The 20,656-nt window shown below is 39.4% G+C and overlaps 1 protein-coding gene across 2 annotated transcripts in view; it reads left to right on the top strand.

The window, feature by feature from the left end:
* The first annotated feature begins 452 nt into the window (after positions 1-452).
* The window catches only part of Crb (cell polarity complex component crumbs), a 30,729-nt gene continuing 10,525 nt past the window's right edge, over positions 453-20,656 (top strand). For both annotated transcript variants that reach the window (XM_076899937.1, XM_076899936.1), the window contains exons 1-5: positions 453-767; positions 17,735-18,105; positions 18,377-18,557; positions 18,950-19,117; positions 20,291-20,618. In XM_076899937.1, the coding sequence (XP_076756052.1) occupies positions 743-767; positions 17,735-18,105; positions 18,377-18,557; positions 18,950-19,117; positions 20,291-20,618 (1,073 nt within the window). In that variant the 5' untranslated portion in view covers positions 453-742. The remainder of the gene's footprint in view (positions 768-17,734; positions 18,106-18,376; positions 18,558-18,949; positions 19,118-20,290; positions 20,619-20,656) is intronic.

The following is a 20,656-nucleotide window of genomic DNA, read 5'->3' as shown; positions in this document are numbered from 1 at the left end:
TATAATTCACGAAGATCAAATTTATTACTTAAACAGGTTCAAATCCTGTTTATTGAAATGTCTGGCAACGACACGTAAATCTTTTTTTTCTATAAAAGGCGATTTAATAATGTAATTTGCGAACCATTCGTGGCGATTTAAAATTACGTAAAATGAAATAAGCCTCTGCGTCGCCAATTTTGATTTTCAGACGCCCTCTATGCTCATCGACTCGAAGCAGATTTGCAACGAAAGTATTCCGTACGAAAAATCCGAGCGTTGAATTTGAATTAAAGGATTCGAAACACGGAGAGCGCGATCGATGGATCCGCACCTGGCAGTGGGATCGAGAGCAAGATAGACATAGAACCGATGCAGCCGGTGTTGGTAACGAAACAGGGCCGTAACATGCCAGTGCCGTGGCAAAGGTGCTCGGCGCCGGTGGAGGGAGATTTCACAATAGCAAGCGACCGTTCTCCAGAAGAGCCGCAGTCTCGCTCGGTGTGTGTTTATCGGCGGTCATAGTCGACGCGGGTGGATGTGTTACGAGTGAAAGAGTGAAGCGGACAGAGAGCCACTCTATCTATAGTGCGTGTGGAAAGCAAAAGCGTGTATGTGTTTTCTTGATTCAACGTAAAAATAAAAGGAACAACGACGAGTGCAGTGACCGAGAATGTCTCGTTAGTGAATCTGTGCAACAAGAGACGCCGTAACTGCGGGTGTCCTCGAATTTAACTGCAGATCTTTAGGCCGGCCAACGAAAATGCGGGCGCAATACGTCGTGGCAGGTGAGTAAGGCCCCGGGCATGTTCGCCATTCGTGCGTCGTTCTTACTCGGTGTTTCTTTCTGCTCGTTGCCCGCGGTCCCTGCGATCGCTCCGCGATCCGTGCACGAACAGGCGAACGTGGATCCTTTTTCAAATCTTTGAAACTTGAACGCGGTCATCGATCGACGTACGGATAGCTATAATGGAGGAGCGCATTTCGATCGGCATTGATAGTTTTTTATCCTTCCCGTGGCGGGTAATCCCGCTGCTGCGTTCTCGTTCAAATTTATACCTGGATCAACGCAAACGATGAACTCAGTAGCGTTGAATTCGTGACAGGTGGGGAGGCCGCCCTGCCAAACCGTTCCGCACGCCTGATCGTCTACCTGAAGTACTGTTATATCTCCGTGTAACACTAGGATAGAGTAAAATAAACGTCGTTCTGCTTCATGGGAAGTCTGCGTGCACCCTGGAATCTTCCGTCGAGGTTGCTTAAGCGTTTCGTTTCGTTTCGTTTTTTAATATCTTCAGCTTTTCTATAGACGTATTTTTTAGTAAAAAAAGAGAGTACCTCGTAAAATGTAATATACTTTTCATACATTTTGTTTTTCATTATCGCAGAGTGTAGACGTGTAGTTTTTTTAAATAACGATCGCTTGATCCTGTTCGGTCTGTTGAAATCTCCGCATTGGAGTTCAAAATTCAAGTAGCTTCGTAACTCTTAGCTCTCAAATATTATTTCTATTATCCGATTACTTAGTACGATGCCTCGTAGGCAAAGGATTGAAACACGGAATTGCAAGAGTATAATCGATAACGTTGGTGCAATGACCAGGTAGCCTCTTAACAACTAAAGTAATCGCAAGAAGGACGCAGAAAATGCTATTTCTGTTTCGACGACCAAACTGTTAGAGATTTAACCAACGATTAGAGTGTTGGAAAAGTGAAATTTATTTACGTATAACAAGTGTCTCTAACAATGGAAAAGTCCACGCTTCCGTACCTTTGTATACATCTATTTAATATTGTATTCGTAAAACAGACCAGTAAGATATCGATCGTTTTAAATCTCATTATGATATCTTTGCGTTGCTCGACGGCTCTCCATGGCTCTCCAAAAACGTGCTACACATTTCTCTGACACGAAATATTATTAACATCACAAATTGTTCAGTTTTCAAGTATTTCAGGTCACTTTCCATGTATATCGTCTTCCGTAGGCATAATTTCGTTCGTGAAAGCTTCTAAAACGTCTTCGGCCGGTTGCAAATAACGTCTAATAGGCAAGAATGAAATCAGTTTCAACGCTCTTCGCTCTCGATTAATGCTAATTACCCTAAGTGACTCTCGAGATTAACAAGGGCCGTTAGAAAAGCGCCGCGTCGATATAGGAACACGTACACCCTGATATTACGTAGCCAGGATTCTTGGCGAAAATCCACGTTGAGAAATCGTGCCGTCGAGCGTGAAGCTGAAACAGTCGGGCTACGAATTTCTGAACGATGAAAAAAAGGCATACATTTCGACTCGTCTAGCGCAGGTGGAAGCCACGTCGGTGCATTAACGTTGGTCCCTCCGCTTCACGCTCAGGTGCGTGCCTTGAACGACACACGTACACGCTCTACACACGCAAGCCACGATGCACCGGACGAAGGCCCCGCATTCGTCGTTATACCTGCTAGACGATGTCAGGCTTAATCGTATTTTTCCGTCCTTCTTATCGTCAGCGAAAAAAGAGTCGACCAGATTCCGTAACAAGTGCATCGCTTTATTCGACACCCGAGAAATTTTACCGCGCCGAGAAAGCATGCAGCGCTGTCTCGCCGACAGCGAGCACTCGATCTTTATTTCTAATCTTTCGTGCATGCGAAGTACGGAGCTTCGCTTCTTTTTAATTCGTTTGAGGGAAAAGTCTTTTTATCCTTCTCTTCGGTAATATATCGCAGAAACAAATGTTGCAGTCGCGAAAAGTAATGTATCATCTGAAGAGGTATACGATCTGCGTAAAAAGTAAAATGGTCGTTAATCCATTTAGAGCGTGAAATAAATCTATTATATAGAAGATTCCATCCTCTTTCACTCGGTTGCGTTTATAAAGATACAAATTTGCAGTTAAAGCCGCAGTTTAATTATTAATTACGACCGAGTAGGGACGGTGTGAGGTTTTTAAATGATGTTTCTGGAAATAGACCGAAGGTGGCGAATTGTTTGCTCTTGTTCAAGTTGTACATTTATTATTTCCGTATTAGCTGACGATTGTTCAAACTGGTCGATATTCGCACGCGCGTATGCTCGATTCGTTCTTTAGTATTATATGTGCTCGTTCGCTGTGCAACTTCAACATTCCAGAAGATTGCATTTTTTTCGGGATCATCGAAGCGTGACGAATAGAGCAGGAACGCTGTTCTGGCTGTTTTATTTCGTCACTATGTCCGTTTTCTATATGTCTTCGCCGTGACAATTATATTTGTGCTAATGATTGCTCGCGTAAGACACGCTAATAGAATTGGCAAACTTCGTACACTATTTCAAATAATATGAGCATAGATTTCTCGTTTCGCAATATCTTCAATTTGTCCTGAAATTTTTTTCTGCCTAATGAATACCATTATAAAAAATTCGCATCGACCGCGCATAGGTAGTTATTAGCGACGATAATTTTAAACGAATATGCTGCGTGGGAGTAAAATTTGATTATGGAGCATTTAAAATTTGTTCAAGAAGCATAGCACTTTCGATATTTACATCTTCACGTGGAATTTTTAAACATTCCATATCGTACAGAAAATAATAGCTTTCTGCTTTTTTGTTTTTCCATCTCTGTTATTTTCCTGGTATTGCCACGCCATTCTTCGTACCTCTTCCCATATTTCTTTTCGAATACCTGCAAGAAATTCTTCTGTCTAGAATATTGAATTTTCCGCCATATCAGCTAAAGTAAAATAAATGTCCCGGTAAATGGACAGACATTTCGCAAGCAGCATTCATAGCAGGCACATATCGATTACTTAAACGATATCGCCTTTTTTTTCTATAATATCGATAATGATATCAACGCCACTATTATTATTACGTGAACAGAAACGCGTGGAATGTCGTGGAATAGCCGGGTTCCTTTAACGGTAGCTTTGATTAACTTTACTGTAACTGTATTAGTCATTACTTCCTGGATTCCCTGCCTTCCTTATACGCTTTGCAGGAGCCTACACCGTTTCCTCGTTATTATGCCTCAAACAACTTTTATTATACCTCATTTTAACGTTCTATTAACGTTACTGAAATGGACATTCGCAAACGAATGAACCTTCCTTAATCCTTAAACAATAATACTATTTGTTCCATCATGGAGCATGTCCTGCTTCTTTTAGAATTTTTTAACTAGTCTATGCGATAATTTTTTTTTTTTTTTGCTACACTTTATATATATGTGAGACGTCTGTTGATGTTCTAAAATTTAATTCAACATCGATTTTCACGTCCCTTTTATAGTCCACGTTTAATTGAACGCAGTTCGCGTCGAACACGAAGAAATCCATTTCCAATGGCAATTAATGTCAATAGAATGGATAACGCTTAAATGGCGTACCTGTAGCATTGAGACGTACTTAATTTAAAGCGAAAGATAAAGTGTTCAGTAGATAATTGCAAATCTAATTGTGTAAATCGTCGCCGTATGTTCTTAAAATGGCAGCTGTAATTATTTCAAAGCTAGTTTTTCATAACACGCTTGTTATCACCTTTTTACGCTCGACTTTTAATCGGTAACAATTTGCCGAGTGACTAGCAGTGATTAATTAAAAAGTAAATATATTTTTTTAACTACTTTTCGTATATGCAATGAAACATGCTTCTTGTGAACACGTGTCTGTAATACACATTATATTTAAACATTCGTGTATTATTTATGATATTATCATTTAAAGATATTGTTGACAAATTTTCAAAATTTTCATACACGCACACGCGTTAACGCATTCGAGTCGCATTTGGAAATGCAGAGAAAACAGAGAGTCTGGTTATTATCACAACCAAGGTACTTACTGGAAAATCCTTGAATTCTTCTTGGGGGTTCGGAAAAGAGAAAGGTTTTTTCTGAAAGAATTCATAGTGCACAGGGTACAGGGCACCAGTGTAGCATGGTTCTCAAGGGCCATGTGCTACGTTCTACGTTATTGTCTTCCGTACCTTCTTGTCCGGTTAGGATTATTCGTAATCCTGTTTTCACAAGTCCCAGGAAGTTAACCAAAAATATATTTCCTAGAAAATATTAACAACAGACTACAATTACACTGCCACAAAAGAATATATTTCATTTTAATACACTGTTTCTACAAGTGTCCAGTATTCTACTGATAAGTGCTGATGAGCTTAATGTCATAGTGTTCTAACAGAGAAATAATTCAATTTAAATGTAAGAAAATGAACGGAGAAGCGAATGTTCTATTTTGCTTGAATTCAAACGTGGTTTACTAGAAGTAGGCTATTTATATCAATGAGTTTACGTAGAAATATAATTTCTAATACAAAATCGATGGATTGAAATGTAATATGAGCAATCTCGGTAGATCCGGTAATTTAATATGAATCACATACAATCCCATCAATATGTCACTGGATACTTAGTACATTTATGGTGGGAATAAAATAATATCGCAGCTGAAAAATAATATTGATAATTATGAACCACCGGATAATGCAAAAAGAAAAGTAAGCTGTCCTGTACTTCTAAAGTTTTATTTAAAACTCCCACTAATGACTTTAAAATGTTACGTATCATTTTTAATGTACTTAAATGAACATTCATCCATATACATCTATTTATTTTTTTAGTGGTTTCATTTCTTATCTTCTTATTCTTTTTTTTTGTACTCTTGCAAGAAGGAAGGAAACCACTCGGAAACGAAACTGAGAAAAGTGGCTTAAAGGTTTAATTAGTCTAATTAATTCCAAACCATTGTTACGAAGAGAAATGCTGCAGTTATCAGCAGTCTGTGCATACTATTGTTTCAAGACATTGCTGACCACGCAATTTGCAGCACAAGGCTTTTTCCTTAATTGATCCTTTTATGTGGAACAGCGATTTTAGATTCGTAGCATTTTATAGAGGAAAGGAGAACCTTTAATTTTTATTGATTAGAATCCACAACGAATGCAATATCAGAAAATATTTATTTTAATATTAATCTTACTATAATATTTAGATCAGCTTAATCAAGAAGGAGCATTCAATAATTTCTCATATAAACGTACGTGGAGTGCATTAATTTTTATTAGCATTATGTCACACGTATGTCTCGTATATTCCAACATACGTCATACTATTGAAATCATAGTTATCACAATATTGGTTTCCAATAGTTTCAATCTAACACTGACTCCGATATCACATGGAAGTTAAATTATATGATTGACTTATAGTTGCACATAATAGAGAATGTAATCAACAATATAAGGGACAAGAATTCTTCTACAGACGTAGTCTCACTTGTAATATTTACTTTTTTATTATATTTGGGATCCCAAACTAGGATATGCTCGATATAAAATTCAGTGGTTGCACGCATCACGAACGATGTTATTATTTAATGAAAATTCCTATTAACATAATTAGACATTCGAGCTACTGAAATTGGCTGCGCAACAGAAATCTACACGATTGTCTAACTCCATTAATTAAATAATTCGTTCGCGATAGTAATTATTTGCGCCTAGCACGATTCGACGGGCGCAACCAGCAGCGCACAACTCGTCTACGCGCAGCAATTATGCCGACGAACGTGTGGCATCGTGCACGTGCAGCTTACGAAATAATTTTCATCGATCTCCATCGTTCAGGCGAGGAGTGATATAGATAATGTACAGAAATTTTCATCCAGAGCGCAGACATTAGAGCCGTGTTTGCTTTAATCACGCGCACCATGGACTCTCTCTGTCGCAACGTAAAAGTCTCACCTGATTTCCGATCGATAATTTACTCCCATTTAAAAGACTTCATTTTCAATCAACTATTGCGCGTACAATGAATGAAAATTGTTAGGAATATTTTTTATATAATTTCATTCACAATCAAACTTGCAACTGTTTTTGTACAAATGCTCCCATATTATAGAAATTTTGATCTACACTACTTTCATAATCATCGACACGTACAGTTACTTTCACGCGAGAGTGTGTAAGTGAAGTTTAAACGTGTCATATACCAAATTGATTCCACTTGGATGAACACGCGGACTGGTATGCCTTGGAGCAGACAAAATTCTATTTAAACGATCGTCGTATCCTCCCTATCAGGCCCAAGGAATTTCTGGTGGGCTTTGCTTTTACCTTAGAACACGCTATTGAGATGTAAATGCGTCTCGCTTGCGTTTAGATAAGCCGTATATGACACCAAGAAAGCATCTCGTATCGTGACTCATTGCGGCTTCAATTTTTCTAACAATGGTAAAACTGGTTTTGAGGTTCAACCGTATTAAAGTGGGGCAATAGCGTCCTGTTCCATCAGAGTTCTGTCCGTGTCGATTAAAGCGTCGACGTGGTCGGAAAATCAAGCAGCATTTGCAACTATCGCTTCTTTTCTTTTCCCTTTTTTTTTTTGACGTAAAACGAGACGCATGAATGGACAAAAAAAAAACAAGTTCTGCGTATCCTTGTGCCACTTTTTCCTCTGCAGAACCCTGTGCCAGATTTTATCAATCGGAGCTACAGCTAGGACTGGGAAAAAGCGATGCGTGAACAAATTGTATAAATAGTTCGCGGTGATCGTTAAATAATTAAAATTCATAGGGTTCGCGATATCTCCTTTCAACTGATACTAAGAGAGAATCGCACCCTATTTAGTATTCAATAGAAACCAGCTTCCATTCAAACCGACGCCCTACGCGACGAACTTTCCGTGACGCGACCGGGAGCGGAGCTTTGTTATTCACAAAATGCACATACATATTGCACGTGTACGTGCATTGATATGTTTCACTTGGAAAGCCGATAGTTCCGCGAACAGGCTTTTCTTTGTCGATACCATTCTACAGAATTGTACGGGAGGATGAACATTTAATACTATTTTCAAAAATTCCATTTAGAACGCGTCATACTTTCAGATAAAGTTTCGCTACACATTTATGTCAGATGTTTCATTCGCACGTTCGGTGCGTCATGTTCACAGCGTATGTATTTACACGTACATATCAGCCTCCAATGTGTCGTACGTCTATGTTTGTTCTTTTCATGCTCGTTCGAAATTATCACGGTTATCTAGACACTGATTAGTGCACCTTGAATGTTAGGAATTGTGAGTGAAAACATTTTCTTTACTCGATTGATAAATTACATTATACACATATGAGGAGTGCGATAACAATATATTGAACGCAGCATGACTTATACCTTCGTATGTCATTGATAGATACAATTCGATTTGTGTTCTAAAATCGTTCGCCATTTACCTCCACTCTTTGATCCAAAGAATAAAGGTAGAAGATGAAAGGCAGAAGAACACAATTAACAATGAGATCAATGATACGTGTCGTTCTAATACTTTGGCTTTGAATAATGCACAGCACTTGTTGGCGTCTGAAAAGCCGGTGTCTCTCGCATGTAAGAGACGACACCCTTTCTCCCTTCTGTTGACCGCCAAGCCATCCTTCGCTCGAGTGCTGCGTGCTTGGAGCACCGTCCCCCTTTTACTAGAGTATCCTTCTTCCTGCAACCGACGCCTACTCTACGGAGGCGTTGGTACTCCCGTCACCCCAAGCACAAAAGGATCACCATGACGGTTCTCCTCGTTGGTATTATTTCCCCTCAGTTTTTTTTTTTCAGAGCGTGTCGTTCTCAAAGGTGATGCGCGGAGAACAATGATGCGTAGCGGACGTATATGCTCCATATATGCGTACGTGAAACGTGTTATTCCAACGCGGCCACGATTTTAGCCGACCAGGCTAAATCTCAATATTATTGTACCGAGCTCCCGTCTTCCATCATTCCGGCTCGTTAAAATATCTGGCACGCCACCAGACTCGTGTCTCTAACGTGTAATTAAACAATCGGCATTGAAATTTTTTCACCGCGGGGATGAAACGTCCGACGATTCGTTACCGTTCGTTCCTCGGTCGAATGTAGGCTGCCGACGTTGCAAATGTTTGCTGTTACCCCGACGGATTACCGAACAAATGTCGCATCGTGGTTTTTCCAAATAAAGAAATCGCGTATCCTGTAAATATCGCGTGCAGTACAAAAAGTAACGGATCAACTTGACTAAACCAGTGACCCTATTGACTTCTAATCGGACCTTTACTCAAAACGTTTGTTCTAATTCAATAACGTAGGCCTGAACACATTTATGACTTCGTAGACCGAGGGTTTCCCGTGTATCTATCGAGAAATGCATGATGCACACAGTATAAAACGTGTAGATTGGATTCATGAGAAAATTTATACGACTCTGAAGAGAAGAGAAAAACAAGTTACATAGTCGGTATGAATTTAACATTACTTTGCACCGATTACAGCAAGCATGGTGTTATTTCACGTGTTTTTTTAATAGCTGCTAATGCTAAAAATGGACTGGCAATTGCTGGACTTTTCCTTGTACACCCATGATGTAACTTCATGGTCAGCGTTATATACGACAGTGTTCTCGGCGAGGTTTCAGCCAGCCAGCAATTTCACGGATCGTTGTCGTGGCATCGGGTCGGTCACTGATCCACGCCAATGATCCTGAGAAGCTATGGTAAAAGTTTATACCGTTATGAAAGGAAGATGTCGTGCAGTGAATATACGCCGCGTTGCTCGAAACGTGCTCTCGAAACATCACAGAGAACCGGAAGCTCTAGTAACGCGCCTTTCGTTCAGGATCGCAATGGTGCACGGGTATACACGTACATCAGAGTACAAGGTCGTCGTTCGGATCTCTTTTTCCGAGGATAAAGATGTTTCTGTTTCGCTTACTTTCGATTTTTCTCATCGCAACTTCTGCGACCTCTTTAATTTTATTAAAATTATTGTTGAACTTGGAGGTTTTAGAGACAATTAAATTGTTATCGATACGGTTAATCCAACATTCATTTTTAATCTGACACCATTTTTATATACACGAAACTACTTGGCGCATCCAATATTCCATACAAGTTTTTCGATTTGTACCATATAAATGATATAATTCTTAATGTAATGTTAGTTTCTGGTTTTCTAGATACACATCGCTATGTGTTAATTATATAATTTATAACACGAACCAGGTCTAATTAATTGCACGCACTTGTACAGACGCGCGAAAGATTTTTAAACCCTCTTATCGAACGTGTAAATAGCTAATCAATTTTTTGAACAATTAGTTCAAGCTTGGCTTTTCTAGACGGCCAAGAAACATTGTACAAATTGATTATGAGTTTCAGCTCGAATCTTACGAATTCTTGACTGTGCAGTTTTCTCACAAGCCCGTTGGGAAAGTTACCTTTGCCTCCCAACTCGAGCACCGCGTAAAAGGTATTTCATAATTGCGCATCATTTCCATGCCGGGCAGAGATAAAATCAGAGAAAATTAATTGAACATTAGCGGACGTGCTTTTCGAGAAAGTTCTTCTCAATTTCCAAATGTTCGTTAACTTTTAACTGCACCTGGCTTATCGGTAACGAAATAAAATTTCTTTGAAAATTACTTCGTTTAAAGCTTGCTGTAGAACACTCTTCTCTGTGAATTTTCGGTGTGCAACACCAAATTGAAAAGGTCCAACGCGACCTACTCGAAATGATTTTTCTGAAACCGTGTCACCGATTTTCGGGCTGCAAATTTTTTCGCTTTTCAACGGACCTCTTTTAAACGTCAATACAAGTCCATCTGTTGTATTATGCAATCGATGCTTGTCAATCAAGGTGCGCCTACTCGTGCAAATAGTGTGCACGTGATAAAATTCAGCGCACACGGTTTCAAGCATTTTTATGCAAGAGAACGCAATTGAAAAGTCCATTTATAGAGGAACGACGACGATCTTACACTTTATTAGTAATTCGAGCTACCTTTAGCTGCCAACATTTCAATGTGTGCCGTCAAGCAATAGGAGAAAAGGGTTAATTTAAAGTTTTAAAAGAAAGAACGTATATGGACGGTATATAAAACGAGTTGATGGCTAACGTCTTTGCAGGAGATTCGAATTGACCCGTAACTCCTTCGCAAAAGTTAAATCATTTCCGATGTTCCTATCGAAAGATGCAATAAACAATTTTATCCGCCATAAATTCCATGACTGGTGCAGACGCTCGAATCTCTTTACTTCGTCCACCGATTTAACTCACGTTCAATCTCAAACAAGTATTTTATCCGAAGGAATCTTTACGTCAAGCTTAAACTTTGAAGCTTAAATGCTGCAAGAGTTGAGCATCGTCCTCCCGATAGACGGACCATCGAGCATTCTTCTAACGTAACCTCAATTTGTGCTGAAACATCTCGATGAAACGCTAAATTAATGAAAGTTTCAAACTTTCATTTTGCTCGATGCTTCGAGAGCTTGGTAAATTTCACACTTGCAAAGTATCGCGGTATTTCGCGAATCGGTCATAATGTCTCCTGTACGCCCACACCGTGTACCAACACGAGCAAGCGATGGTACATATTCCCCCTTGCTCGCTCCCCTTTCTCTATTAATTCACTATTCTCCCTGCTTCGTCATCTCCTAAACCGGCATCTCTCTTCGCCCGCCTCTCGTCTCCCTTCTTGTCCTTCGCGTCTACCGCCTCTTACTGCGCTGACAATTCGCCTCGTTGCCAATGGTTTCGCTTTATCCTTGCATCTGGGCTGTAGAACTCGGGGTACACCGTCGCCGGATCCCGTGAGAAGCACTGTTGAAATGAATGAGACCCATTCACCGATCCGTGGAGCCGATCACGGCTGCTGCCATGCCGGCGTAATTCGATAGGAATGCATTTTCCTGCTACGAAACCAACCGTAACCCGGAAGGCGAAATTAACGTTCTCCACGTTACGCGCCATCCCCTTTTTACTTCAAATCTACTGACTCTGGCCAATGCCACGCGCAAGGCCGACGATCATTTCCGAGTATCGATGTAATATAATGGGAAAAGGGGATAACCATATGGGTTATTATGATATATCTATATTTGTGCACTAATGAAATCAACGGAAATCGTTATAGAAATATTTGAAACGTTATTCCATAATGGGCCGTCATTTTGATGGACGTTACGGACCGCAATTGTACAGAACGACCTATTTTTTCCTTTCTTTCCGAAAATCCTGAAACAAATTGATATGAATTCTACAAAAAATGGTCCCCGAACAAATTATACAACATTTTTCAGTGTCGTCTATATTTTTGCAGATATTTGCACCCCCGTTGGAATTAAAACTCGATGGTATTTGTATGTTTGTATCGTGTATCAAAAAGGATTTGCTCCCGCGTATAAATGAAACAAATCAGAGGAATTTGATAAATCGAGCGGCAGAATAAATAATGGTAATGCAGTGAGTAAACATATTCATTATGTATTTCGTTACAGCTGACAGTATGTAACGTTCATATGAAACTGCCACTGTCGCTTCAAAGAAACTTAACGGATTAGCAAGACCTCCACGTTGTCCTGCACGTTGAAAGCTTTCAGATGGAGGTATCAGAAATGGTGTTAACCCTTTCACGGTGTAATAAAATGACGGGAGAGCTAGAGAGGAAAGCTTTTCCCTTTTTAATATCCAGTCTTCTACGACCAATATTTTTTACATATATTATGTCAGATAATTTCATATCGTTTGTATAATAAATTTTATCGATTACATTTGAAGTTTAACATTCACAATTTATGTGACATGGAATTTATTTACCTCGCTCGTTCTACGCTGGCGAGAGAATTTAAAACGATCATCAGTGCTATCTTCATTGCAACGATACGACTAGCTATTGCTTTCCAATGGATAATTCTTGTGAAAAAGTGGTAATTACCTTTTAAATACCGTTTCCAAGAAAATGTCATTACAATGTGTAATGGGCGTGGTAATGTAATGGGAAATGAGATTAAAACTGGCCCAGGCGGACGCCGGTTTTCCATTTCGCCGCAGATTTAGTACGGTCGTTAATTGATTAACAGAAATATTGAAAAGGAAAGAATACGACGGGAAAGTAACGACGAGAACGAAAATTCGTTGCAGAAAATTGTACGTTCTTATTCGATGGATCAGCATTTTTTCTACGAAAGTGGCTGAAGACGAGGAGGCAGCCAGCCGTGGGAAGCGTTCGCGTTCAGTCGGCAAATCGGGCTCTGATTTCCATCGTAACTACCTGCTCTGGTATCACATACCTCTTAAGGTTGTTTACATATAAATAAGCAGGCAATCATGCAAGGATTCGAACAATGCGCCTATCACTCCTATCGGTAAACGATAAATCCACGATCGACTTATCCTCCCGTCCCAATTGACATTTCAACACTGGCATACATGAATGTTTTATAGAAAACGAACGATATTGAGATACGGTCACCGATTTAAACACCCGATCGACTAAACAGACCGATCTGGAGATTCCGATGAATTTAAACTCGGATCAAACGCGAGGCCATGATTGTAGATCGCAGCAAATTGAAATTGCATATGCATATCGAACGAGTGGGCGTGAGTGGACACGACTCTGTTGAGATATTTATGTTGAGTGGACGTGAATGAATGAAAATGGACAGAACAATTATCGAGTTCGTGACAAATACAAATATAAATAATATAGGTATCACGTTCTGACCGTTTCACGACTAAATTCTTCTGGATTATGAATACTTCTTTCGTGTAAAATTTTTTACCACCCGTGACGCCGAAAATATTCTAATGCGATATCCTTATTTCGATGAAGCGCGATAAATACAAAATTAATCGGCTCGCGCCAGCCATACTGTTACGTCTGGAAAGAAGCGCGTTACAAATGGCAACGCGTAACTTTTTGCGAACAATCGGACACAGAATCCTTGGAATCGATTTCTAGTCCTTGGATCAAGCTCTTTCTTCCATAACTGGAGGTCTGCGTTCCACGGGTCGTAAGTGAGCCACGAGGTTAAGCAGACTCGAGCAAATTCTCATTCGATTACGCATCTAGCAGTTAGTGGCTGGTCTCGTAGACGAAACGCTCAATAAATATTAACCATGCAAGATATGTTCCCGGTTCAACGACACGTGGCGATTCATCGGTCATATTTAGATTAATTATACAAGCTCTTGCATTTATTTCAAATCACGGAGTCAGAGTTGTCATTATTAATTTTTTTTTTTTTTTTTTTTTTTGATAAAGCACAGTCGAGCATTGTTCTTCGTGGAAGATTTTAGACGCGAACAACAAATTGCGGAAAGAGAACATCGTCGTCGGGTAAAAAGAAATATCAGATAAGGCTTGGTTTGTTAGTTAATCAAGGCACGCAGCCACCATACGTATTGTAGAAGCGGGTGTACGCTGCGATAAACTCTGTTTGTTGAAATTCCTCGGAGCACGTTCGTGCTTCTTAATAATATTATCAGCTGCGTAATGCAATGATAATGAGACCAATTTGTATGATGGAAACTAGCGAAGGTTGTGGTTTCTATTAAACAATTCCACGCTCGTGACTATGATATAATAGCATCCGAAAATATTCCATCGGACACAATAATTCGATATAAAATGTACAATACAATTATATTTTCAAGATAAAAGATTTTTCTCGATAAAAGTTCATTTGTAACACGGTGCGCACTATGCTTGTAGGAACGCAGTCAGTCAAGACAATAAAAAAAAGAAAGACATTAGTTTTTTTTTCAATTAGTTGCTAATTAATTATTTTTAGTAACACATACCATTCCAATAGAATGAGCAAGATAGAATCGCTGCGGTAAATCCGCAGGAAACATAAAATACTGAAGTACCATAATAAAAGCCGGATACGATACTAATGTTCCACTTGTAAATATTCTAGGAAACGAGCAACTTTTCCAGTATACGGTGAATATCATCTTTTCATCGTGAATGTTTATTTCGAATAATTAAGACTAAGTTAAACGTATTAACGGTAATAGGGGAACTAATTTATTCGTAGACGTTGCATCGCATTTTGCCGTTAGCTATCGCTTAACCTACTCTTCGGTGCATTATTACCCACTATCGTTGCATCTGCTGCTTGGCAAGGATTAGTATACAGCATCTCGAACGAGAAGCTTCCTGTAAAGCAACAAAGAAAGTTACACCCGACCGATGAAGGCGTGGCAAGACTCGCGAAGCCGTTGAGTCATATACATATTATTGAAGTCGTACCGTGTGAATACCAGCAAGTATTTGCCGCGTATAGAAACTCTACTACTGTGCCTTCCTATTCGAAATTCATTCGTTTATTCCATTCGTTAGCTAGATTCCAAGAGTAGTAAATATTCGAGACATTTCTGAGAAGGACTTATAACACGTTATTTATATATCATTACGATTTATGTATAATAGACAATAGTGTATCCATCGATAGCTGCGGTATTTCCCCATTAATTACACCATCTGCATTCCGAGTTCGGAGTTTTACAAGTCTGACAAATACTCGAGACGCTTCTGAGAAATCTTTCTCCCTCCGTCTCGCATTGCTGGAATAGGAGACTTCAATGCCTGCACAGTCGTGAAACAGAACGTCTTTCTATCGACTCATCGTTGAATTCATTGTCAGACCCGCGAAACCTAAAGACACGTCACCATATTCATCGTTGCGTCTCGTTGCCCCAAGAGGAAGGGGTTAACTTCCGGTTGTTTCTTGTGTTGTCTCACGATCAGTACCAACTTCCATAAACCGTCTCCCCTTATGTGGCGCGACCGGAATAACGTTCATTTCAAGATATGGAATAATGGAATCGCTTCTAAACTCTATTATCCTTTTAAAACGCACTCGAAGTAATGAAACATGAATTATGAGTAAACAAATAAATTGTTAGAAGAATCGGGTTATAATTGAAGAGAGAACGAACATGACGCGATGCGTCCAGGTAAAGTTGACGTCATCGGTTTTTAACGAGATTCTAAAGACCTGAATTGTATCGAAGCTGCAACCGATGTAAGTACACGTTACAACGTGTTCGTTACACTATTCTATCTGATGCAGACGCAGTTAACTGTCTTCCATGCGCGTATTTTATATGCCAATCACAGAGACTCGTGAGTTCCTGCGTTCATTCTCGAACGTGTCGCGTGCGTTCATGGGAGAGGATCGTGAAAAAACTCTAGGAGCCAGCACGACGTGAATCTTAATTACGGATAGCTCGTCGTTGCTTCCTTAGAGTCGAGAACGAATAACTTTGTTATGATTTAATCGGTGATTACCTCCTTCGTGACTTTTTTGTTTGCACCGAAGAGAAATCCGGTTTCTTATCCTTGTATTATCTTTACAACGACGTGGGCTCGCGTAAAACGTGCCTAGTTAATTATTTTACCTACGTAAACATTTTTTATGTTTTTATTTATTTATTTTTTTTGTCTAAACAATAATTTAATTGCTTGAAATTAATTACTTTTTAGGTGCGTTATTTTTGAAGCTGTAATATTTACGAGTTTACTACCTGGTATTAACAGATAATTAAAGGATTAATTTGAAACACCTTATTTACAGACTCCTTATTGACTTTCCATATGACAGTTCATTAAGGATATGAAAAGAATGCAAACATCGTTTCACGTTATTGCAGCAGTCATATGCAGAGTAACGAAGTTCGTTTATTATGTCAATATGGAGAAATGTAAATTGGGAAAGGAACATAGCGTAGAACAACAGTTTATCAACCGTCTGTTACTTTTTTTTACAGAATCAAACATATCGTGCAATCTACTAACTATGTAGGTAGAGGATAGAATGTAATACGAATTAATTTTTATTTCAAAAATATAAGTATCTTGTTTGACTATAATTTTGTATAGCTTGATCTACTTATGCGATAGTCTTGAAGTTACGAAGCTTCGCATATCAGTACGTAAATGACTACATAAATATTTAATATATTAAAAAACTTACAAGTAGCTATCGAATCCTTCATATTTAGGTCATAAACTTTCCAATTCGTTGAAACATACAAATCGTACAGGACTGTTTCTGTGAAACCGTGTCCAGTCTCTGTGAATGTTAAATTAAAATGAATATTATTTAGTGTACGTGACTTTGCATATTACGAACGAATCAAGTTATTTACCGTTTCGACAAATTTTCATCAGTATATAACCACATGTTCATGTTAAATGACAAGTCTACTTCTCACTATGCAACCTTCTGAGGGCGTGCAACTCATGCATTATTTATTGGTTACCATCGATCCTCTTGTGGGTGCAGTGGACTTTGTCAACCGTCTGAGTCGAGAACTGAAGTTAACGAATGGTTACATGTTCAGAAAAATTGAAGTCACGAAAGGGGCTACGTAACGAAGAATTTTGTTAATAAATACGAGCCATTGAATAATAGATAATAAGTGTCTGAAAAAAATCATTTCACCTGTTGTAACAGTAAACTACAATAGATACAATGATTTTTATATTAAAATTTGTGAAAGGTTTATGGAAGACTTGCGTATAGCGATAAATAAAAATATATGTAAGTGTTCCCATTACTTGTTGCCCGCTTCGCTACGATTCGACTACAGATTTGCCATTAACGGTGAACGTCGAAGTAAAATCTTTCGACACGTACCACGTGTCGATTAGAGTACAATACGGGCCGTACGCTATCTCGCCGTAGTTGGAAGCCAGTAGTGATAACAGAAATTAGGGCGGACACAATGTATAGCCCACCGATTACAGTGCGTTGCGTTTCCTACTTTCAATCAATGCCTATAAATGTACGAGCAGCGCGCATTTGAAAAAACTTCCTTATCACCAGTTAAATGTCGAAACCTGCATACCTTCGGTCTGTCGTTTCCGTCCTCTGTTTACCCTGAACTTTATTAGCGTGTAAGGTATAATGAAAATAATTTGAACACCAGTGATACTGAAATTGTTATTTTAATGGACGTTTCAGTACTTACCAGCTTGTTAGTAGTCACTGACGAAGCGCCGCAAGATATCAGACACAAAAACTATGATGAACATCCGCGGGAGGCGTATTTCAATGGATCGGCCTTCCTGAAATTGAACTCGTTCGTGTCCGTGCACAGGCACAGCGGTTTGAGCTTTCGAACTTGCGAAGGTGGTAGGCTTTTCACGCAGAAGTACAACGAGAATTCGATTAGTCTTGAAGTGACACCGGACGGACTTTTGTTCGTCGCCATCGTCGATCAACAGCGATATAAAGCGAGACTCAACGCCAGATTGTTAAACAATGCCTGGCACAACGTCAATCTGTTTTTTAGGCTTGGGAACCTGACATTGAACGCTGCAGGTCATACGCAGGTAATCAACTAGTTTTTCTAATTAAAGATTCTTATGTTCTTTTACAAATCATTTAACAAGACAAAATTTGGTAAAGGGAAGGAAAGATCTTTCGCAATGTATAATCAATATTGTTTCAATATGTATGATAACCGTACAAGTTGAAATAGTTTAAATACGAGGCTAAATGCTTCGAGTTAAACGCTTGAATTATTGAAGGAAGAGAAGTCGATGTAAAAGATTTACCTCTACCTGTAACACGACGTTTAATGCGTTAAACGATTCTGCTTAGGTAATTGCTAATGCAACGTATAATGCTGCGATCCTCTCGCTACCCGACAACGACATGAATGGCTCCCTCATCGTGGGAGAGGGATTCAGAGGATGTATTCTCCAAGGCCCTGGCATTCTTTTTAATGATACCATCAATAATGGCGCTGTCTTTGGTCCCTGCCCTGCGGAAAACAAAGGATGTAAGCATTTCAACATCCTTCGAACGATAATCGCCTATTACAGTAATTAAAACGATTAGAAGTCTCGCCGAGTTAAGAAAAAGAAATGAACATTCTCCAATATTTATTCTTAAATGAACATGTGAAAGAAAAGAAACACCGAATACGCGCGAAACGTTTCTATTTCTCGTACCTTGGTTACCATCGCCTCGAAGTCTATCATAAAACTTTCGTACGACGGAGAACGCAGTAACAGCTTTTACAAGTTCGAGTCGCTGCACACTTTCAGAGTGGAGAACACGTGTGTTTAGTTCGTTCCTGCGTAAAAGTCACAGGTTATACGCGTGTATCTTGTGTACCACTTGTACAAGTAGCAGATGATTGCATGCCAGATTTTCGTACGAAACTTTCAGGTGGTACGAGCGGACTTAACGGTGGTGTAGGATCGAGTGCAATCACCACCACGGATTTCTGCCATCTCGAGCCATGCATGATGCATGGTAAATGCGTGTCACGGCAGGATCGTTACGAGTGTCACTGTTACGCCCGATATTCCGGCAACAACTGTCAAATTGACAACGGTAGACATTGACATCGAATACGGGGATTCTGGTGCAGAGTGAAAGATAGAAACGGATCCATGGCCTTGTACAACTAAGCATTACCAATACTATTGTAATTTTGACTCCATAAAAGTCACCGCCGCTTAAAAGTATCAGAACATTCGAAGGATGTTTAATCTTAACACACTATTCATGAATTTTTTATACTTTTAGCTTTAAATCACGTCTCTGATAAGTGTTACATATTCTTGTTTGTCTGAAATACGCAATGACGATAGCAGTTTCCGGTGACGCAATGATGTTAACCGAAATAAACTTCGGCAATTTATCACGATTTGGTATAATGTCAGCTAAAAATAGTTATTGCACCGGATACACAAAAAGATTTAAAATAAATTACGTATTATAGTTGAATAAATAGCGCGTCAAAAGTTTCGATAAATAATATTAACTTATGCTATCTTTGTGTTAGGCTGATAAGAAAGTAACTAACGTTGCGATTATACAATAGCTTGCCGTTAATTTACATATTTACGAATGCCCGGATATTTATGAGCGGTAATGCATATACTAAAAGATGTCGCGTGTAAATTTTACGACAAGTCTAATTCGAACAGAGACTTGCAAAATTGTTAAGAAACTCAAATCAACGATTACTTGGCCATGAATACTTCTTTTAACTTTCACCTATCATTCTTGCATGAGCATTCATTTCTATTTTCAGTCATTTTTTCGCTATTAGTCAACAATCGTCACTCGACAGGAGTTTAATCGGCGATTAAAACTAAATATTTCATGGACAGTTATATAACTGACCTCTGGAACGTTTAGAAGAAAACCCGTAAAACCATGCTCGAGTATCTCATTCCGTCATTTTATTTGAATCACCAGTTAACCACAATTAGCATGCCAATGGAATATGGGGTCATCATTTCACAGACACTGTACAATAACTGTGCCATTATTTCTTCCCTGTCTGCTTTTGAAAACGTTAAATAATCATTTCGTTTCTCGCTCCATAGCTTTCATTCTCTTTTATCTTCGACGCACAGGTATCCAAATCTCAGGGTCGTTGGTACTTTCGCATAAAGCTATCGACTTATTTTACGCTTCTCTCTTCTCACCGGTCATTCGACCGAGCGCCTCTGTCCGACGAATTTTAATATATTTTCCCTGTAACGAATTCATTAGGTCCGCTATGTATTAACAACCCTTGCCGCAACGGTGGTACGTGCAACGAGGATTCAAAAGGAGACTTCAGCTGCGCGTGTAAGCCAGGATTTACCGGAATTTTCTGTGAATCGCAGCTGGGCGTGCGACTTTGCGAACAAAGTCCCTGCAAAAACGACGGTGTTTGTTTAGCGCTCACCGAAAGCGAATACAAGTGCGAATGCCAGCCCGGATGGACGGGGAAAAATTGCGAAACCAATCTCAACGAGTGCTCCCCGAACCCTTGCAGACACGGCGGAACTTGCATCGATGGTATCAACAATTATACCTGCGCATGCGATAGAACAGGGTACGTTTGCGATGCATTTGAGGAAAGTAGCTCGGTGG

This window comes from Xylocopa sonorina, chromosome 8 (assembly GCF_050948175.1).
Source record: "Xylocopa sonorina isolate GNS202 chromosome 8, iyXylSono1_principal, whole genome shotgun sequence".
NCBI classification, from domain to species: domain Eukaryota; kingdom Metazoa; phylum Arthropoda; class Insecta; order Hymenoptera; family Apidae; genus Xylocopa; species Xylocopa sonorina.
This window is presented reverse-complemented; position numbering and strand designations above follow the sequence as displayed.